General features: G+C 58.8%; 9 protein-coding genes across 9 annotated transcripts; 4 read left to right on the top strand and 5 right to left on the bottom strand.

The window, feature by feature from the left end:
• Positions 1-141: 141 nt before the first annotated feature.
• Positions 142-2,076, bottom strand: GGTG_10097 (hypothetical protein; the record flags this gene model as incomplete). The annotated part of the gene is made up of 1 exon (XM_009227960.1): positions 142-2,076. The coding sequence occupies one exon, from the start codon at positions 2,074-2,076 to the stop codon at positions 142-144; it is 1,935 nt and encodes a 644-aa protein (XP_009226224.1).
• Positions 2,077-2,592: 516 nt separating this feature from the next.
• On the bottom strand, positions 2,593-3,784 carry GGTG_10096 (hypothetical protein; the record flags this gene model as incomplete). Its single annotated transcript, XM_009227959.1, has 3 exons — positions 2,593-2,649; positions 2,916-3,147; positions 3,756-3,784. The coding sequence occupies 3 exons, from the start codon at positions 3,782-3,784 to the stop codon at positions 2,593-2,595; spliced, it is 318 nt and encodes a 105-aa protein (XP_009226223.1).
• Positions 3,785-4,027: 243 nt separating this feature from the next.
• On the top strand, positions 4,028-6,956 carry GGTG_10095 (tRNA-dihydrouridine synthase 3). Its single transcript, XM_009227958.1, has 3 exons — positions 4,028-4,453; positions 4,525-6,372; positions 6,458-6,956. Exons 1-3 carry the CDS (start codon positions 4,227-4,229, stop codon positions 6,543-6,545), a joined length of 2,163 nt encoding a protein of 720 aa, XP_009226222.1. The 5' UTR covers positions 4,028-4,226; the 3' UTR covers positions 6,546-6,956.
• Positions 6,957-7,021: 65 nt separating this feature from the next.
• GGTG_10094 (hypothetical protein) lies at positions 7,022-8,947 on the top strand. Its single transcript, XM_009227957.1, has 4 exons — positions 7,022-7,449; positions 7,623-7,708; positions 7,782-7,931; positions 8,000-8,947. Exons 1-4 carry the CDS (start codon positions 7,429-7,431, stop codon positions 8,379-8,381), a joined length of 639 nt encoding a protein of 212 aa, XP_009226221.1. The 5' UTR covers positions 7,022-7,428; the 3' UTR covers positions 8,382-8,947.
• Positions 7,953-11,024, bottom strand: GGTG_10093 (hypothetical protein). Its single transcript, XM_009227956.1, has 3 exons — positions 10,490-11,024; positions 10,260-10,392; positions 7,953-10,192 (listed from the first exon to the last, which is right to left on the bottom strand). The coding sequence occupies exons 1-3, from the start codon at positions 10,734-10,736 to the stop codon at positions 9,535-9,537; spliced, it is 1,038 nt and encodes a 345-aa protein (XP_009226220.1). The 5' UTR covers positions 10,737-11,024; the 3' UTR covers positions 7,953-9,534.
• A 1,114-nt stretch (positions 11,025-12,138) lies between these two features.
• Positions 12,139-12,577, top strand: GGTG_10092 (hypothetical protein; the record flags this gene model as incomplete). Its single annotated transcript, XM_009227955.1, has 4 exons — positions 12,139-12,147; positions 12,217-12,291; positions 12,364-12,434; positions 12,508-12,577. The coding sequence occupies 4 exons, from the start codon at positions 12,139-12,141 to the stop codon at positions 12,575-12,577; spliced, it is 225 nt and encodes a 74-aa protein (XP_009226219.1).
• A 507-nt stretch (positions 12,578-13,084) lies between these two features.
• On the bottom strand, positions 13,085-14,413 carry GGTG_10091 (naringenin 3-dioxygenase; the record flags this gene model as incomplete). Its single annotated transcript, XM_009227954.1, has 2 exons — positions 13,085-14,102; positions 14,214-14,413. 2 exons carry the CDS (start codon positions 14,411-14,413, stop codon positions 13,085-13,087), a joined length of 1,218 nt encoding a protein of 405 aa, XP_009226218.1.
• Positions 14,414-15,073: 660 nt separating this feature from the next.
• On the bottom strand, positions 15,074-18,254 carry GGTG_10090 (WD repeat-containing protein; the record flags this gene model as incomplete). Its single annotated transcript, XM_009227953.1, has 3 exons — positions 15,074-16,941; positions 17,026-17,822; positions 17,923-18,254. 3 exons carry the CDS (start codon positions 18,252-18,254, stop codon positions 15,074-15,076), a joined length of 2,997 nt encoding a protein of 998 aa, XP_009226217.1.
• A 300-nt stretch (positions 18,255-18,554) lies between these two features.
• GGTG_10089 (DNA-directed RNA polymerase N/8 kDa subunit) lies at positions 18,555-19,504 on the top strand. Its single transcript, XM_009227952.1, has 4 exons — positions 18,555-18,778; positions 18,855-18,913; positions 18,996-19,082; positions 19,196-19,504. Exons 1-4 carry the CDS (start codon positions 18,743-18,745, stop codon positions 19,245-19,247), a joined length of 234 nt encoding a protein of 77 aa, XP_009226216.1. The 5' UTR covers positions 18,555-18,742; the 3' UTR covers positions 19,248-19,504.
• Positions 19,505-19,733: the final 229 nt, after the last annotated feature.

Below are 19,733 nucleotides of genomic sequence, written 5' to 3'. Positions count from 1 at the left end.
TCCTGCGTGTTTCCTCGCCGACATGCGGCAGGTATACATGGCTTGCTCTGATCATGGTTGTGTGGGCAGGACCATGGCTCTTGTCGTCACCTGCCCTGGCCCGCCCCCCCACCCTCTCTTCCCATATCGCCGGCACCAGCGCTACACTTCTATGCTAAAGTGGCTGATTTGTGAAAAGTAGGCGTGGACGGCGAGCTCCAGCACCCAGACCTCGCCAAACACCTCGCTGCCGTCGAAGCCCCCTATGACGAGGAGGCGGCTGTCGTGGAGCACGGTGCCGTGGTACCCCCTGCCGCTAGGCGGCAGGCCGTAGACGCGGCGGCGGTCCCACGTCATGGTGACGAGGTTGAGCAACAGGACGTCGTTGGAGTACTCGTTGCCGTCGTGCCCGCCGACGACGAACAGGTAGCTGCCCACGATGGTGGCCGTGTGGGACAGGCGCCGGTGCGTGACGGGGATGGGGCCGGAGCGCCACTGAGAGTTCTCGACGTCGTAGACCCACACGTCGTTGAAGCACTCGCCGCCGTCGGACCCGCCAAAGATGATGAGCTTACCGCCCACCATGTTGGCCGTGTGGTAGCCGCGCGCCTTGGGCCGCAGGTCCCTGCTGCTGCTCGGCGACTTGCCCCCCGTCCCGCTGGCCGGCGACGTCTCCGTCGACGGCCCGCTCACCAGCCTCCACGACATCTTGTTCATGTCGCTCACGTCGAGCCGCCAGATGTCGTTGAGCGCCCGGACGCCGTCGCCGCCGCCGAAAACGTAGATGCCATTCTTGTACAGGCAGGCCGTGTGGGCGCGCCGCTTGCTCGGCACGCGGTCGCCGACGATGCGCGGCTTGCTCCAACGGAAGTTGACCGTGTCGAGCACGTGCACGTCATTGTAGTAGGCCGGGCCGTCGCCGCCGCCGAATATCACGAGCTTCTTGCCGACCGCGGTGCACGTCATGGCGCGTAGCGGCACAGGTATGTCGCCGACCACGTGTGGGATGCTCCAGTGGAACGAGTCAGCGTCCAGAACGTACAGCTGGTTGAAGCATGCGCGCGAGTCGCAGCCGCCAAACACGAAGACGTTGGAGCCCACGAGCGTTGTCGTGTGCGCCCGCAGTGCCGTGTGCCCGGTTCCGCTGATTGGTGCGCGACTCCAGTACATTCCTGAAGCGGGCGCCGGCGGCACGTCCGGGGCCGTGCTAGGGTCTATTAGGGGCGGGAAGTCGGTGCGGGTCGCCGTGGGCGCGGCTTGGTGGTGGCGGCTGCGACCACTGGAGCTCCCGCGGGTGGTGCCGTCCCTGCGGACGCTGGAGGCGGCCGACGCCATGCCAGAGGACGTAGAGGGCGCCGTCCCTGAGGGCCCGGCCGTCGAGGTCGTGACCGATCCCGGGCCGCCGGGCTTGGAGGCGATAGCCGAGGTGGACCGCAGACCTGGTGTCCTCCGGCTCGCGGCCGAGACTATGTGCTCCTTTTCAAGGGCCGGGGCATCGTGGCGGTCGCGGGAGGGCGCCGAGGTGGCGGGTGAGTGGTCACTACTGCCGTTGAGCCCGCCGTTGGATCTGTGCGGATGCAGGAGGGAACGGGACGAGGTCGGGGTGGCGGTTGCGGTCGAGGGGGTGGTGACGGGCAGCAGCGTCGTTTTGCCCGTCGATGCCGACGAGGGCGGCACGCTCGAGGGATGTGACGGGGAGATGGACTGGTTGGATGCGGGCTGGGACTGTGAGCGCTGGCGGAGTGACAGTTCAGATGGCTTCCGCCGCCTGTCGTGGTTCTTCGTTGCGAGGTGGCCAGGGGTATGGGAGCGGGGAATGGGGGGTGCGGTGTCCATGGCATCGACCTCGTCGCCGTCGTCCTCGACCGCCTCTTCTTCTCCCTCTTCTTCCTCCTCCTCGTCGTCCTCTTCGTCTTCGTCTTCTTCGTCGTCGTCGTCGTCGTCTTCGTAAAGGGTCGTTCCGTAGCGTCGATTAGGGTCGACGGGAGAGACGACAGTGGTTATCTGCTGTGACCTGACAACTTTGTGTACGTTGGGCGGAGAGCGGACGGACTGGGCTGGGGCGGATTGGCCATGCCTGCTGGCTTGATCAGCCATTGTGGCTGTCCGGGCATTTCTCCCTGCCGAAAAGGCAGCAGCGAAGACCCCGGACCAGAGACCACTTGTCAGCCGGCTCGGGTTGCCAGACGGAGATGGACGGCAATGCAAGAGGGGTGTGCGCTGGGCCTGACGCGGGCTCTGGGAAGGGCGCTCGCAGCCGTTTCGAAACCACAGGGGCTGGAGGGGCCAAGACGGAAGCGGAAGAGAGAAGCACGGCGAGTGCAGGCGAGTGCAGGCGAACGAGGGGGGGTGTACGCTGCTGTCTGCCGTCGCTTGGAACGGCGGCGGGAGTTGGGGGAGGACAGGCTGGTGGCTGGTTGGCGGTTGGTTGGTTGATGGTGATGGCTGGTGGCGGTGGCGGATGGGTGGTCGAGGTGCAGACGGTAATGGATGGATGTTAGATGGCTGCTGCTGCTGCCATGGGCCAGCTCGTGTTCTGAGATTATGGAGCAAGCACGGCAGTGATGGCGGTGGTTTGTGGTGGTTTGATTGCGCCAAGTGCACGGATCTGGACTACCGTGCCTCAAGTCTCTCCCTCCATGAATGAATGCTCTGGGCCGTGTCTGTCTGCTGTGTCCGCTGTGCCGTGTCAGGCTCGACGCCCCGCAGGCACACACATCCAAGCGGGCCCTTGCATGGCCCCGTGCTGCTTGAAGCCCCTTGAATCCGGAAGGCGCCCAGCTGCGTCTCCAACTGGACGACCCCGACTTGTAGCCAGAAACGGTGTGGCAGCCCTCCCGACGGCCCAGCCTGGGCGGCCTCGCATTGGCTGGAGATGGCGACCGATCTCATCAGGTCGCCGCCATGGCAGCCAGCCCCTGGGACGGACCACGCACCCACGGTGCCACGGAAGCTTGTCTGCCAGTTGCCACACCGCACACCGTCCCCAATGCCCTGCTCTTTTGCCCTCCCAATTGCCGATTGCCGTGGTGCGAGGGTCCCAGACGGGCATCGAGCCAGTCGGCGCGGTCCCAGCTACTCGCTACGCTATCCGGGCCTAGCGGCTCCTTGCCACGCCGGCAAACATTGAGACGCCACCAACCGTGCGTCTTGTAGTCCGCCCTCGAACTGCCCGCCTGAAAATTAGTCGAACCAGGCGCCACTGGCTTCCTCTCTTTTTGACCGTGGCTGCTGATCGGCTCGGCCCAGCACTGATCAGCCTAACATGGCCCTCGGCCGATTCCGTTGCCCCCACGATAGAGACAAAAGTCAAATCCCATGTGTGCGGCGCCTGACAGACAAGTGGCGTTGGCGGGCGGACAGGCCGATACGGTCGAGACAAGGCTCCAGCCACGGCTGTAGCTCGATGAATTACCAATAAAATATATCGTCCATAAACGCACTGCGGACAGCCAGACAGTGTCTTACTCACAGTGGAATCGTGATCTTGATAATTGCAGCAATAGGTAGAGCAGACTGCCGTCCTGTATCATGTATAGGCCAGCCTCTGCGCAGATTATCGCTTCGAACCGATTCTTGAAATTGACTATGCAGCCGAGAACTTGCGCACGTAACTAATGTGCCACAACCATTCACAGCAACCGCTGAAAGCATACTAGACCTAAGAATAGGAGAAAGGATGGGAGCACACGATGAGATTGACAGTTGGATAACGTCAGACGCATACATGCAGGGGGATTGAGAGATTGGATGGAAATCATGAACGTGTTTCTTACTCTAGCCTCACACCGAACTTCGCTCTCATAAGATCTAACTGTAGATCCGACAGACAGCAACAGGCTTGTCAGTGGACATGAGCTCTGGCTATTCAGCCAATGGATGTTGCTATAATCTTATATAGCCGCGCCTGGGAATACTGGTGTCAAATTGAAATGCGTATCCCAAGTTAGATTCATAGTCGAAATACTGCCGAAGAGACCTTGTGGGATGGAGGCTCTAGAGTTGGGATGCCCGCTGATAACTCGAAAGAGTGGGGCTAGCTGGCTGTTTTCCGCGCCGACGCAGCCTACGAGTCGAAATTTTCCAGCATCAAAACGACATTGACACCAACTTCACCACCGGGCACTTGCAGCCTCAATACTGGCTTACGACCTGAACCAAAAAAAGAAAAAAAAAAAGGTATCAGGCTCATGAGCGCCCAAGAAAGCTGCACACAAATAAATCGCCTCGCCTGAGTAACCAGCATAATGGATCCAGATGGGGTAGACGCCACAGCAGCACTAGGCCTAGCCGCTGATCAGAAACGACGACATGTGTCTAATGGCGACTCACCGGATGCTAAGAGGGCCAAGGTCAGTGTTGATGGCGCAAATGGACAAGACCCCCAAGCGCCCGCTGCCAGCGGAGATGTCCCTGTTGATGCCGCCACCGAGCCGTCTGAGAGGGTCAAGGGCCTGGCTCCCATCAAGGCCGAGTGAGTGGCAACGACCCAGCATACTGAGATTCTAGCTTTGCGAGAGCGCAACTGCTAACCCAACGTTCCAGATACCTGATTGACGTGGTCCCGAGTGACCACCGCAATGTGCCGGATGATGATGCCGCTGAGGGCAGGACACCCACCGACGCTCCAGTCAAGGTCGGCAGGAAAGGCAAAAAGGGCCAAAACCAGGCCCGCGACTTTGGTCGCTCCAACGACAACTTCCGCCTCTGCCAGAGCCGCATGACATCGGACGAGTTCTCGCCCAAGCCATGTAACTTTGGTGACCGCTGCAATCTCTCACACGACCTCCGCAGGTATCTCGCTGAGGGCCGTAGAGCCGATCTCGACACCTTTGGAGGCAAATGTCCCATCTTCGAGGCACACGGCTGGTGTAACGCCGGCTGGAAGTGCCGCTTCGTCAAGAGTCACATGAATGAAGTTGAGCGGGAGGACGGGAAGAAAGAGCTTGTCCTTGTGCGTGATGCGTCTCGCGAGCAACAGAACGACACCGAGTCGTTTGGTGTTGTCAACGTGGTGGCTGCCGAGCACAAGCATAAAATGTCACGCAACAAGCTCGATCTCAAAAAGTCGATCGAGTACGTCGCGTGGTTGGATAAGCACAGCAAGCTTATCAAAGATCTTCACAACGCCCGGACAGAGGAGAGGAAGAAGGACTCGGAACTCAGTGAACTCAGGGCACAGTACACCGAGCCCCCCCTTAGGCCATCTGAAAAGCGCAGAGTCTACTTCGGTCGCGAGACGCCAGTCCTCGCCCCGCTGACAACGCAGGGCAACCTTCCGTTCCGCCGCCTCTGTGTCGAGTTGGGAGCTCAGGGTACATACTCGGAGATGGCCATGGCGATGCCTCTTGTCCAGGGGAAGCAGGGAGAGTGGGCACTCATGAAAGCCCACGAGTCCGAGACGAAGCCGCCTCGTTTCACCCCGAGGCCAGAGGACCCCGTCGTCAAGGTTTACGACAACTCGAGAGACCTCAAGTTTGGCGCCCAGATATCGGCAAGCTCGCACACAGTGGCTGCCAAAGCAGCCGAGTGTCTCTCGACCTTCCTCCCCCATCTGCGCCTGATCGATCTCAACTGCGGCTGTCCCATCGACCTCGTGTACAAGTCTGGAGCCGGCTCGGGGCTGCTCGAGCAGCCCAACAAGATCGAGCGCATAGTGCGCGCCATGAACACAGTCTCGGGTGAGGTTCCCATCACGGCCAAGCTCAGGATTGGCGTCAAGGAGGGCTTCGCGACGGCCAAGAAGAACATCGAGCGTCTCGCGTTCGGCGCGCCCGACTTTCGCGCCGAGATGGGCGCACCGGGCTGCGCAGCAATCACTCTCCACGGACGCACTCGCCAGCAGCGGTACAAGAAGCCGGCAGACTGGAGCTACATTGCCGAGTGCGCGGCACTGGTGCAGTCCTACCGTGAGGCGGGCGACGCCCTGGCCGACACGGCGAGCGCCCCGGACCCGAACACCATGGCAGGCGGGTCGGACCGCATGTATTTCCTGGGCAATGGCGACTGCTTCTCGCATATCGACTACTTCAAGGCCGTGGACGAGGCGGGAGTAGACACGGTCATGGTGGCCCGCGGTGCCCTCATCAAGCCGTGGATCTTTGAGGAGATCGAGAAGGGCCAGTACCTGGACAAGAGCTCCAGCGAGCGGCTCAGATACGTGGAGCGCTTCTGCCGGTACGGAATGGAGGCGTGGGGGGCCGACGAGATGGGCATCGGCACGACGAGGCGGTTCCTGCTCGAGTATCTCAGCTTCGCTCATCGCTATGTGCCCATCGGCCTACTGGAGCACTTGCCGCCGCAGATCAACGACCGGCCGCCGGCCTATCGTGGCCGGGATGACCTGGAGACGCTCATGATCAGCGACAACTACAAGGACTGGATCAAGATCAGGTATGTCTGTCTAGCATTTCGATTCGCTACTGCGGGCCCTGCGCGTGCCTTCCGCTAACCATGACAAAAAAAACCCCCATCACAGTGAGATGTTCCTTGGCCCGGCTCATGAGGACTTCAAGTTCCAACCCAAGCACAAGTCCAACTCGTATGATATGGAGGCTGAGGGCTGAACATGCCTGTCTGGAGGGCAAGGTGTACCTACGTACACGCGACACGTGCTAATGCTGTCATGACTGCAACCTGGGTCGCCTATTTGGTATTCTGAAGGGATCGTGATAGCACAAGGACACCGTGAAAGTACACACCCAAAACGGGGACCTGGATAAGGGCGCATTGTTGAAGCTATTAGAGCCACATTGTTGCTCCTCACTTCGATGCTGGCTTGGCGTTGGCGTCGCAGAGATCCGGAAAACCTGTTTGATGATTAGATGTAATTTTAAGGTCTTGATGTATAACGAATTGGTTGTTACTCAGTCCCAAGTGCAGACGCCCATGCTGCCTGCAGTCGCGTTTCAAGAGGCAAGGCCAAACTCAGCTTAGCCACGGCGTCGTGATGGTTTGCACGTGCCACAGTCCCATCAGCCACATGCAAACACACAGGAGAGGGACCGACACTGGATCACCCCACTTCACCCAAGCCACAAATTGATGACGTTGTTGATCCACCCTTTTCAGGCATTGGGAGCTGTGACGTTCGTGGCCAGCTCAGCTCTGCCAGCCTTCCATTCCACCAACCTGTCCGACCTGCCCGAAGCACAGCAGACCTTCTTCAAGGACACATGCGCCTCTCCCGAACCGCAGGCTTCTTCCAACTACAAAACCACGCCTGCTCGTTGCTCTCACTTCTTGATTGTAGCAAGTCACGATCAAGACCCTTAGCCTGAAAACTCGTTCCTGCGGTTTCTTGTTCCCCTCCTTCGCATCCTCGAAACGTGCCGACGACCTACATTCACACCCAGAAACGACGACAAGCAACACCAAGGACCCCCGCCGGCCAGACCTATCGCCAACTCTATTTATTGATACGGCCTCTGGCACCAAACAGCCGCCAAAATGACTCTCTACTACACCCTGGTCCGTGGTAATCTTTCCTCCTCGTTTGGCCCCGCGCTGCTCGATAGACATCGGTGCTCTGCAAAATCGCGGTGTGCCAAAATAAAAATAAAAAGCTTCAAATCCCAACAGCTGCATTCTCTCTGGTATACAATAGAAAACTTCGACTGACATCAATGGACTTTTGTTTTTAGGTCTTCGTTCTGCTCATGACAGAGATGGCTGTCTTCATGATGCTTATCCTCCCAGTTCCATTCACCATCCGCCGCAAGATGTTCAAGTACGTGTTTCTACAACCACTTCTCCCATATAGGATAGACATCGCCTTACTGACGTTGTGACCTCACAAACAGCTTCATCTCGGAGAATCCGCTGGTGGCCAAGGTCCAATATGCAATGAAAATCACATTCATATTCATATTAATCCTATTCATTGACAGCGTCAACCGCGTCTATCGAGTCCAACTCGAATTAGCGGCCGCCACGGATAACAGCAAGAACACGTGCGTCAACCCAAATAGTGCCGCATCTTCAACACCTAAACATCCAGCTAACATTTTCCCTCCTGCAGTGCCACCATCATGGGCCACGAGCGCCTCGAGGTGCAGGCGCGCAAGTTCTACTCGCAGCGCAACATGTACCTTTGCGGCTTTACCCTCTTTCTGTCGCTCATCCTTAACCGGACCTACTCCATGATCCTTGAAGTCCTCCGTCTGGAGGAGAAGGTTAAGCAATACGAGGGTACCGACAACAATAAGAAGGCTGGCAAGGACTCTGCCAAGCTTGCCGAGGCTGGAAACCCGGGTGAGATCGCGCGTCTGAAGGAGGAGATCAAGCGCAAGGATGCCAACATCACGGCTCTCAAGGAGCAGGCTAAGGGCCTGCACCGCGAGTACGACTCTCTCGGCGAGAAGTTTACCGTCGAAGACGGCTCCAACAAGAAGCAGAGGTAGAGGACATGGGATCATCGGTCATATCACTGTCGCTGCTCTTCCACGTCAATTGTCCTTGCCATGAGCCGTTCCTGCTGGCCACCCGACAGATACTTGATCCGTTTGCCGCATGTGGCAGAAGGGGGACGGGGGTTTGAGCGTCGACTTTCCGCCTGAGCGGCTGGAATCTTAAACCCCGGATGGAAGCAGTGGGAAGGACGTTGTTTCTGCGTGTGTCGGACGCATGATTGTCACGATTCACTCCGCAATGATAAGGGCACCGCAGTTACGATCCTGGCCACCGGGGCTGGAGATATGACATCAGAGGGGCTTCTCCATATGCACAAAATGCTGTTTAGGTCTACGACGATGGGGGACTTGTTGATTAGGACTATTCCCGTTTGTCATTATGATGCTGGTTTCCTTATTCCCTCAAGGCTGTGTATTGGTGTTTGGTAGTTTTCATCGTGGCTCATATTGTTGCTAGTGCCAAACGATTCGATAACGAGTTCCCTCGAGCACAAGTGATTTATTGAGGCTCAAGGCTGCCGTTTTCCCCTCTTGGCTCAGTCTGTCCTGATACTTAGTACTAGTATCTTGGTAATAATCACGTTCATCGCCAGCGATCATTGAGTAAAATCGCCTTTCTACTGCACATCTGTATCTAAGTAGGCGATTGTCGCTGTCGCTTCTGCCAAGGTATCAGGCCGGAAAGGCCTTCAGTAACTACATCCCTCGGTTGACAGTCCGTATCCGTATCGCATATCCACAGGCTCGGAGGGAGATATCAGAGAGGGGGCAAGACGGGTGTACGTGGAATGGTCCAAGAGAACATCAAACTTCAGGTCGAGGAAAGCACTATCCGGGAGTGGTCCAAAGGGAGGGGGATTAAAAGTACAATAAGCGGGGAAGGTGGGAAAGCAGCTTGATCGGGCATTAATATATATCGACGGGCGGGGCGTGAGAGGGCGTGGTAGATGATGAGGGAAAGCCATTGCCGACATGACATTTGTTAGTCCCCCCAATGCGACCGGGCTGGTCTCGCGACGCTCATGTCGAGGCCGCCTCGCAGCAGTCAGCCCAGGTATGTGGGTCCAAGCGAGCCCTTTCGGCTCTGCTGTACCAGGGAGACCGGCGCAGGCAAATTGTGAGACTGGTGTGCAACGGAGGCCCCTCAGGCGCGCTTCCCCCGCTTTGACCGTCGCAAGCCCGCAGGCTCCTCGGCCAGGGCTGACAGGGTGGCGGGCGCGGCGTCGGCGCCGGCGTCGCCGGCGTCATCCAGACGAGGGCTCTGCTGCTTACGTTTCCTCTCGTCGCTCGACATCCTCCGCACCGCGGCCGGCCGGCCGGCAGCGATCCTCTTTCGGACCAGCTCGGGCAGGGCGCCGATGACGTCCCCGGCGCCCGCCGCTGCGGCGGCGGCGGCGGCGGCGGCGAACGGGGCGACCTCCTCGTGCTTCATCAGCACAAAGGCGACGCGCTCAACCTCGACGGCCCTGACCCCCAGCCGGGCCGCGAGGAGCCTCATAGCGCGCTCGAGGCTCTGGTACTCCCTGATGTTGTACTTGATGGAGCTCTTGCGGCCGCCGCAGCAGAGCCACCAGTAGGCCTCGTCGGCGAAGAAGACGACCTTGTCGGGATCGTGGACGGCGAGCAGGAGCGAGGCCGTGGCCGGGCCTATGCCCCTGAGCTTGGACAGGGCCTCTACCGCCTGGGTGGCGTCCTTGTTCTTGGCGTAGGCTTCCAATGCCTCCTTGACCATCTTCTCTGCCGTCGACGGGTCGTTTTGGGAAACCAGCTTCATCAAAGTTGGTCTGAATTTCCCGTGACGGCTGTTGAGAAAGGTGGTTAGATGTCTCTCCACGTGACAAATGATCTCAGAAGAGGTCAGCTGCTCACAGCTTCCAGTCAACGAGGACCTTGATGTCGTCAAGCTCCATCTGCTTCCATGTCTTGCCGGGAGCAAATAGCTTGGGGGCGGCCACGTAGCGGAAATCATCCAGCTCAGCCAGGGTTTTTTGTCCATGTTTGGCTGCAGGTACGTAAACGGAAAGCGGGTTAGGTTAGTTAGCGACCCTCGGGCACCTGCCAGCCCGCACTTGTGACTTGGGAGTGGAAGAGGTACATACCACCCTTGGTATCGGATATGGCCTGTATCAGTGCAGGGTACCTGCCAAGCGCTTCTTGGAACTCCTGGGATGTGATGCTGTCAGGCGTAGGAAGCGCCTGGACCGGGCTGGCCATGCTGGCTCGCGGTTTCTGGCGAGACTGTCGGGGAGAAGACAGGGTGTGGAAGAGCGTACAGCGAGCTTGTATCTGTCGGCGGCGGGCGTTGAAGCAAGCAGAAGTGAGCAATCGCAGGTATGGACCAGGCATGTATCTGCGGACTGGTTGTGGAGGCAATGCTGCCGGTGCTAAGTTACGAGCTTCGGGCTTCGGGTTTTGGTGGTTGGAGTACTGCTCATAGGCGGAGGGATTGGTCCGGCCGTTATGTTGTCATCCAGATTGGTCACAGGGTTATGACAGCCTTGGACCACGAGAGCATGCAAAAGCGCTCCGCTTTGGGCAAGCGGGAGGTTAGTTTAGAAACCAAGTCAAAGTTTGAATTGCGGCGACCCGTGACCTTGTTTGATGGAGGCAATGGTGATGGAGGGCGGCGGCTTGGGACGTGATACTGGGTAGAAGAAGGGACAGACACGCCCAAGAATGAATCACGGAAGCAGCGATGGATGGTGAGATTGGTGCCTGGGCTGTGGGCCGGACCCCCACGGCCGTATGTAGTCGCATATGCGCAGCATGTTGGCAGACCCAAGGCATGTCGGTGAGGTTCTATTTCTTCAAATCCCCATCGGATATGCTAAGTGACGACATTTGGCAGGGTCAGTGCCTGCGTTCTGTCCGGGTTGGCGATTTACGTTGCTATGACGAGCCCCTAGCGAGCCCATGAGCTTACTCTCCGTTGGGCGGCGAGCTCTCCCTCGCTGCCTGGACGCACTCGGGTGCCTGGCTCTGCAGCACAGGTACTGTAGTAGGCTGGATTTGGGGAAACGGCAGCCATCCATTCTCCATGGGAACGGGCCGCTAGGCCATCAAACAACGGACGCTTGCTGTCTCGTGGTTGTGCGTCTTGCTTGGTTGGGCGTTGGGCTTTGGGCTATGTCTATTGGTCATCACATGGGAATCGCGCTCCAGCTCTGTGTTGCATCTCGCGGGCGGCAGGCAGCTGTGGCGCCAGTCACGCACTGCCTCACAGCCAGCTCCACCCAGTAACAAGGGGGAACAGGGGGTTTGAAACTAGAGATCGCAGGGGTTTTGGTAACTTGCGGGGATGTCACGAGACTTCGAGAATTTCTCATCCTACAAAAGCTTTTCTCGATTTCTCTCCAACTTCAACAGTGGCAGTGACTTTATGCCAGCACGTGACCCCCCTTTCGCCACCCCTGTGATCTCCAGTTTTAACCCCCCCTGTTGCTGGGTGGGTTTTTATCGCGCCCGCGTGTCAGGCGTGGCCCCACTAGACAAAAAAAGCAAAGACTCGGGTCTCGACGACCCCTGCACTCAGCCCGGGCCGCCTCAGGCCAGGTGGGCTGCCTCCTGCAAATAAAATATTGGTGACAGATCGTCAGGCCCGAGTTTGCGCTAGGCGAACTCTCCCCGCCATTTGATCTCACGCCCACTCACAGACTGAACGAACGAAGCACCTTTCCGCGCACGAAATCGCAGACCTAGCCACCAGTCACTTCAACCGAACTAGCACGCTTGACTATCATCGCTCAAGATGGGAAACGTACGCCGACCGCCCTTTGTCCGACGCCAACTCCGATGCCCGTCTCACTAACTTCGGTTCTGCTCGCAGGGAAACCGAGCACAGCAGAAGCGCGACCGCAACGCCAAGGACCAGAAGGGCGTTCAAAAGTCCCAGCTCAAAGTCGTATGTAAAGCACCTCGTGCCGTCGACGCTAGCCAAAACACCTCGCTGACAACATGGCTTCGTTGTGAACAGAATGAGCAGGCAAAGAACATCCAGTGCGAGGTTTGCAAGGCCACCTTCTTGACCACCACTCGGGAACCTCAGTACGTACCTGCCAGTAACCAAGCCGGTCCTTGTGCCCTTCACGCATATGCTGACAAACGGAACCTTCCATAGGCTCCTCCTTCACTCGGACAACAAGCACAGCAAGACTGTGGCCGAGTGTTTCCCGACCTACGGCAAATAAGCAAGCAGCGCCACGAAGTCTCGACGACAACGATTTATGCCATTCATGCATCCTGGAGCGATTAGAGGCGGCGACAGGGGCAGTCATCTGGAGCATTTTGAGAGCGCATCTGGCTCTTCCCAGATCCGGAGTTTAACTGATATTCTTCACCTTTGTTTGGTCCCCCGTCGAATCGAGGCAGGCTCGGCCGAACTGGCCGGAACGCCCGCCCGCCCGCCAAAAGCCGCGACGGACGTTGACGTGGAACCAGGTCCATGTTAGTCAACGCCCATGGAACACACAGGGACAGGCTGCGCGAGGCTGACTTGTAGATCCGAGGATAAGGGAAAAATACAACTGGTGCTACGATACAACAAGTGCTCTTGTCCCACTTGGCCTTACGATGTGCTGTCCTATCACGTCCAGTCTAGTGCTCAGTGCCTGAACGGCATCTTGCCGCAACTAGGGAATGCGCTGAGGGTGGTGAACGAGACCCCCTCCCGATCGTGGAAGCGGGCGGGCCTGGGCTCAATGCGCCTCAACAGTCTGACCCGCGTTCCCGCTGGCGGTTCTGAGAGCTTCTGCTCCAGGCGCTGTGCTGGTAGAAGCTCCGTGATTCTTGCTCAACCGCTGCTCCTCCCGAATGCTCGCCAGGATCTCGGGGTACCACCTCTCTCCGACGTCAGGGTGGCTCTTGACGCGGTTCCTCAGAGTCGCCTCGCCCAGTGTGCGCGCGGCGCCGCCGGTCCGGAACGTGAACTCAGCGTCGTCGAGGCGGCCGGCGCCGTTCTCGGCCAGCACGCGGGCCCGCTGGGCGCGCACTTCGTCGGGGACCTTGCCGACCCCGACCGTCTCGAGCTCCTCGAACTCGGTGTCGAGCCGGACGCCCTGGAAGAAGGGGATGGAGTAGCGGGGGCCCTGGCCGGCGGGCGGCGACAGCACCCGGTGCGTCGTGGACGCGCACACGCCGCCCGTCAGCGCCTCGAGCCCCTGCCCGATAGCCACGACCAGCGTCCCAGGCATGGGCGGGCAGTCGACCCACTCGCCGCGCAGGTTCTGCACCTGCAGGCCCCGGTGCGGCGAAGCCTGCAGCAGGTAGCTCGTGTACATGCTGTCCTTGTGCGGGCCGACCCCCTGGCGGGGCGAGCCGTCGCCGTCGCCGTCGCCGCCGAGCTCGCCTGCGTCCGGGTACTTGACGACCTTGAGCTTGTGCTGCTGGTCCGCCGCGGCGCGCTCAAAGTAGCGGTCGAAGGCGGCCGCGGGCAGGCCGATGGCCTCGGCGACGAGCGACGTGAAGCGCATCGACACGGCGCCCATGCGCGCCATGTATTCGGCAAAGGCCGGCCGGAAGCGCGGCAGCAGCTTCGGCGACGGCCACTGGTTGGGCGCCAGCAGGTTGTAGTAGGCCGGCTGGCCCGCCGTCGGCACCGCGTGCTCGGTCGACATGTCGATCTGCTCCCGGTGGTCGACCGCCCCGGCCGTGATCTCGGCCGAGAGCCGCGAGTAGCCCAGGAACGAGGGCGCGTTCTTCATCTCGATCTTGAGTCTGTGGTGTGTTTTATGGTTAGGTTAGGTCAGGTGAGGTGAGGTGGGAACTATAGATAGATAGGTAGGCAAACCCCCCTCTAACGAGGAGATGTTTCAAGTGCGTCCATACTTTTCCTCCATGGGAATGTCGAAAAAGGCCTTGCCCTCCTTGATCACCTCGGCGAACAGCTCGTCCGGGATCCCGACGTTCTCGAGGTACAGGAACCCCACCTCCATCAGCGCGGCGCGGAGTTCCGACAGGAACGCTGGCTTGGTCTCGGCGCTGTCTGCCTGGCTCAGGTCCAGGACCGGGATCGATGTAAATGACATTGTAATTGTCCGATCGTTGGTGTCCCCCTTTGTATCTCTTTGATAGCTCGGGAACGCCGCGGCGAATTACTCTTTGTGATTCTTTTTTTTTTTTTTTTTTTTTTTTTGCCGAGGTAAACGGAAGATGGGGCTGCTTATTCACGGTATAACGGTGACATACAGCAACGGACGGGCTCCTAATATGCGAGAACCACAGCCATGACACTCCCGAGAGGCGGACGTGATACCGATGCAGTCTTTCTTGTGCTCAAAGGGGGGTTCCAAAGGCTTATGAACCGACTATCCGAGGTATCTTGAACAAAAACAAGGAAAAAGACAAGCAAGTGCGAGACGGCACAAAAACATCAGGCCAGAACAGATTCGTCATAGCAAGACCCCAAAACACCCCGTTTTTTCAGACATTGCGCAATCGTTCCGACGCCCAATGCAATGCAGTATTTTTTTGCTCGTTGCCCCACACTTTGACAAACACCCCCCTCCCTTTGATGCTCCCAAGGCAACGCCACTCATGTTGCCGCCGCGATCGGAAGCTAATCCTGCGACGCCGGTCACCCGACACGAGGCTTGGCTGCCTCGGTATAGCATTCCCGACGATATCCCGACACAATGCCCATCCAGCCACAGCATCCGCGATCAACATCATACAGTTAAACCAGGCCGTCAAGCAGCCGGGCTGGCCAGCGGCTTGCCAGATATGAGCCCCGCGACCTGGTAGAAGAGGTCCTCGATCGGCGGCAGCGCAAACGCCGGCGCCGCGTCAAAGATGTACGACAGCTTCTCCGGCGCGATGATGGCGCCGTAAGAGTCCAGATCCTCATCCTCTGCGTCCTCGTCCATCGCATCGCCTCCGACGCCGAGTAGCAAGCCGTTGGCCTGGTCGTCGTCGTCGTCGTCGTCGTTCTGGTCAAGAGCCATCATGTCTGCGTCGTCGCCTTCCGCGGACGTCTTGTCCAGGCGCAAGTCCGACAGAGGCAGCGCCAGTGGATTGGTGGTAGTACCTTGGATGATGGCTGAGACCTGCGCAGCCGAGTCGATAGCCACGAAGCTGGAAGATCCAGGGACGGGGAGGAGGGAGATGACGAGGTGATGCATGGATTGGATCAGCAGCGGTTGGTCAGAGTTGGGCGAAAACACGGCCAACTCAGACTTGACGCTGCCGTCGGATTTCGGTGCCGCGTTTGCGTCTGTGAACACAGGGACAGATATGGCAAAGGTGTGAGAGGTCTCATCGACGGCGAGCTGTGCTAGCTGTAGGGCTGTAGGAGACGAAGAGGGGGCCTCGAAGGACAGGCCGTATCGCACCCTGTCCTCGACCACGTCGTAGACCACCAGGTTCTCGCCAGCCAGGATGATGACGGAGGCGCCCAGAACCCGCAAGCTGCGCACCTCGCCGTCTATGAGCTGGTGGAGTCGCGTTCGAATCTCGCCCGAGGACGCGTCAATGATGTAGAGCACCAGATCTTCGGCCAAACCATACGCGACAAAGAGCGTGGAACCATCGCTAGAAAACGCCAGAGCCCCTGTGGGCCGGGCAGATGCAGGGGCCGGGCCCAGAGACTCTCCATCCATCTCGATCCTCGAGCTCGACGCCAGAGGGATGGCCTGAACACATGACCAGCCTTCTGCGACTTGGGCAGCATTCGCGTCGCTGCCTACGGCCAGGGCCGCTTTCGAGGCGGCAGGGGTCATGCTAGACTTCTGGATGTGAGGCGCCCAGAGTCGCACGCAGCCGTCTGCCCCGACGGTGCCGAAGAGGGTCGACTTGGGGCTCGACGCAAGATCTAGGATGGACTCGGGCCGCACTGCTGTGGAGTGGGCCTCGTCTATCCTCGACACTAGATCTAGCTGCTGGTCGCCGACCTTCCAGAACTTCAGGTGCACCTCCTTCCTCTCGGAACAGAGGAGCTCAGCCGCGTGTGCATCCTCAACAAGGCCCTCCACGTCCCGTGCGGGGGGCTGCCACTCGTCGATGGAAGCAAGCCAGTCACCGCCACGCGAGAACGAGATGTGAGATACCCAGGGCTCCGTGACCGGAAATCCCTTGGGGGTAATGTTGGCCTCAGTGGGGTTGGTGCGGGCCAGGGGCTGCTTGGCGAGGCTCTGGAACGAAGAGATATCGAAGGTCTGGATTAGGGAGGCTGAGGGGATCGCCCCGGTCGCGCTGGCCATCTGGCCGTTGCCGACGCAGAGATATAGGCGCGAAGTCGCGACCGGGTGCGCGGCGGCGGTAAGGGGGCGTGATATCTCGTCGACTGGAGTCCAAACTCGGTTCACCGCAGTGTCCTTCCACCGGCTCTGGCCCAGAACTAGAGACTGGACTCCTGAGACATAAGCCGTAGGCTTCATCTCTGACGTAGACAGAATCATTGCCGAGTTATCGTCGAGAGTGAGAGCATACGACGACCCCTGCGGTGAAACCACGATGCTTTCTATGACACCAGAAAGATGCGGCAGGAGCTCCGTCTTGCCGGTGTCTACCTGCCACAAAACCAGCGTGTTCTCGGTGCCACCAGACACGAAGTACTCGCCTGAGATGTCAAGCCAGAGTTAGTTCAGTACAGATAATGACCAAGTCTGCAGGGAGAGCTTGCTGGGAGTAGGAATTTGCTCACCGTCGACAGACCATTTTACGCTGTGCACGGCTCGAGGATGCCAGTGGTACTTTCGGGGCTGCAGCCTTTCCCTGGAGCCATTTCCGACGCCGGCCAGAGCAGCCAAGATGTTGCCGTAAACATATATGGCACCGCGGGCGCAGCCTATTACGACATCAAGGACCGGCAAGCCGACTGCGCCCGAGTTGTGCTTTGTCTTCTTGCCCGATGCACGCCTGGCAGCCACCCTGGCATCCAGAGCGCAGACAACATCCGGTGCCTCGAAAGAGTAGAGTTCGCAGCCAAGATTGGCAATGGCCCATGCGCCCTGCTTCTTGCCGCCGTCCTTTAGGGATGCAATGACAATACCGCTCTCGGCACAACCGAGCACAACACTGCCCTCGACAGCGGTTCTGAGAACCTGCAGCCCACCAGACAGACGGCCAAGACTCCGAGGGGAAGGCTTGACATCCGAACCAACCGCGTATGCCACCAGCTCATATGCAGACCTGGAAGTTGGCTCACAGGTCACCAACAGCTCCTTGCCTCCCACCTTCGCAGCTACAAAGGTGGAGATTTGGCCACCAGTAGCTACAGGAGTCTGACAGACACCTGTTGTCCAGTCGACCTTCCATATATTTTGTCTCGAGTCGGCGACCCAAACAACGGTCGTATCGATTAGGGATGCCACCGTCGCGGCGATGTGCGGGGTTTGTGTGGATTCGGTATTGTCCTGTGGGAGCTGGATCCGGCGGACCAGGAGCGAGTCTTGAGTGGAGTAGACTTGGATGGAGGACTTGTAGGTGATAATGATGTGTCTGTAGATGAGCAGGTAAGCAGCTGCTCGGAACTCAAGGGTCTGCCGCCCTAGCCCAGCCCAGGCTGGTGCTCTGGCATCTCGTCAGGCCCATGACATACTTTTCGTCACTGCTGAAGATCGGGTCTACATCCGCATGGACCCGGCCGCCCATGGTCTCAGCAATCCTCCACGTCGCTTCTGAGGAATGGGCGAGCGCAGTCTCCTCAGCATTTCCATCGTCGTCGTCGTCGTCGTCGGCGCGCACCACGGTGATGGCCCTGCTCTGGCTGCGACTCGGGGGCCCGGCGAGCTCGACAGCAGGTTCATTCTGCTCTGGAACGGTGGCACCGGACTTTGACTTTGACCGGTGGCGCTTGGAGATTTTCTGGCCGCCGTTCTCCTGCCTATCCCGCTTCCGCTTCTTGGCGGCAATCTGCTGCCGCGACGGCATCGCGTGCTGTTCGTCGGCCGAGCTCATAGCTAGACCAGGCGTGGCGGGCGACGGGCAGGTGCCAGTTTCGAGATGTTCGGTCGACCGTGATCGAGGAGGCGTGTCGTGCGACGCTGCGCAATGGTTCAATGGCAGACACTTGCTTGCTCAACTGGCAGCATCGAAATCGTCGGCGCCGCACCGCAGACCACAGGGTCAAGAAATTTTTGGAAGGGACCCGACAGAATGGAGCGCCGATAAGCGCGATAAGATACTGATAAGCTCAAAGGGTGGGGTCGGCAGATCGTTGAGCCAAACCGCCAGAAAATAATTCTTTCAACGGAAGGCGCGCCGGTCGCGTCAGAATCGCATTTAATTCCGCCAAATCCGGATCCGGCGACAGCGAGACAGCGAAGGACACGCAGAACCGAAGAAGACGCAGGCTGCAGCCAACCAGGAAACACGCACACGACCTCATTTCATCGCGCTGCAGGCAGGTCATAGCCAAAATGATCATCCCGGTCCGCTGCTTCTCCTGCGGCAAGGCAAGTCTCACGGTCCTGGGAGCGTCAACTTGCGGAACAACAAGCCATCGGTCACTAACATGGGCACGGCGAGCAGGTCACTGGCGATCTGTGGGAGCGCTATCTGAAGCTTCTCGACGAGGGCATCGACGATGGGTCGGTTTTCCAAATGTGACGGCGTCGGCTTCCTGTTGGCGCAAGTTGTGCTAACTCGCGATGCACCCATCAATGCTTACAGCCCGGCAATGGACGCACTTGGTCTGCAGCGGTACTGCTGCCGCCGCATGGTCATGACGCACGTCGACCTCATCGAGAAGCTGCTCAAGTATGGATACCTCAGTCCCATCACTTCGGGGATACGGGTTTCGGCCGGCCACACAGGGTTGGTTGCGGTGAAGCTTGCGTTGCGAATACTAACCAGGCGGGCGTGACACTCAGGTACTCGACCGAGGGACGACAGGAGAAGAAGATCAACCTTGCGCATACTTAGTGATGGACACACCACTCATTCTCGGACGCACACAGCTTTACGACACCAGGGAATCCGACTGATTCCCGAAAGCCAGCACCGGTGTTGTTCGCCACCTCTTTCCTCTTTCTCTCTCTATATCCCTTGGCAACCAGCGAAGACATCCGGCGCGGCGTTTTTAGGAGTGGGTAATTGGTTACACAAAATGACGATAAACATACATGTGCACATTCTCGCAGAATCTGAAGAATCAGTTTGCTCAATAGAGTATCAGCCACACTTTCTGAGAGGAATGGACAGTGTTTTTTTTGTTTTTTTTGGCGTTGGCGTTGGCCGAGGACATGGTGTCCCCACTGCCGCCAAGGCGTGATCTGCGTGTTGTTTGTCATGCATCTCCCTACCTGTTGACGTGGATTCCACAGCGGGCTGTTGGTATGGATGTTGTCAAAATCCGGCTGCCTATCGCGCCTGCCAGGAAAATACAGCCGCGCTGCAGCCTCCAAGGAT

This window comes from Gaeumannomyces tritici, assembly GCF_000145635.1.
Source record: "Gaeumannomyces tritici R3-111a-1 unplaced genomic scaffold supercont2.5, whole genome shotgun sequence".
Lineage (NCBI taxonomy): Eukaryota > Fungi > Ascomycota > Sordariomycetes > Magnaporthales > Magnaporthaceae > Gaeumannomyces > Gaeumannomyces tritici.
This window is presented reverse-complemented; position numbering and strand designations above follow the sequence as displayed.

Coding starts and splice junctions, on each gene's coding strand:
- GGTG_10095 (XM_009227958.1), top strand. CDS start 4,227: ATGGATCCAGATGGGGTAGACGCCACAGCAGCACTAGGCCTAGCCGCT. Junction 4,454..4,524: donor CTGGCTCCCATCAAGGCCGA/GTGAGTGGCAAC, acceptor CCAACGTTCCAG/ATACCTGATTGACGTGGTCC. Junction 6,373..6,457: donor AAGGACTGGATCAAGATCAG/GTATGTCTGTCT, acceptor CCCCCATCACAG/TGAGATGTTCCTTGGCCCGG.
- GGTG_10094 (XM_009227957.1), top strand. CDS start 7,429: ATGACTCTCTACTACACCCTG. Junction 7,450..7,622: donor TGACTCTCTACTACACCCTG/GTCCGTGGTAAT, acceptor TTTTGTTTTTAG/GTCTTCGTTCTGCTCATGAC. Junction 7,932..7,999: donor ACGGATAACAGCAAGAACAC/GTGCGTCAACCC, acceptor TCCCTCCTGCAG/TGCCACCATCATGGGCCACG.
- GGTG_10093 (XM_009227956.1), bottom strand. CDS start 10,736: ATGCCTGGTCCATACCTGCGATTGCTCACTTCTGCTTGCTTCAACGCC. Junction 10,393..10,489: donor CATATCCGATACCAAGGGTG/GTATGTACCTCT, acceptor ACGTACCTGCAG/CCAAACATGGACAAAAAACC. Junction 10,193..10,259: donor GTCCTCGTTGACTGGAAGCT/GTGAGCAGCTGA, acceptor CTTTCTCAACAG/CCGTCACGGGAAATTCAGAC.
- GGTG_10089 (XM_009227952.1), top strand. CDS start 18,743: ATGATCATCCCGGTCCGCTGCTTCTCCTGCGGCAAG. Junction 18,779..18,854: donor GCTGCTTCTCCTGCGGCAAG/GCAAGTCTCACG, acceptor CACGGCGAGCAG/GTCACTGGCGATCTGTGGGA. Junction 18,914..18,995: donor GACGAGGGCATCGACGATGG/GTCGGTTTTCCA, acceptor CAATGCTTACAG/CCCGGCAATGGACGCACTTG.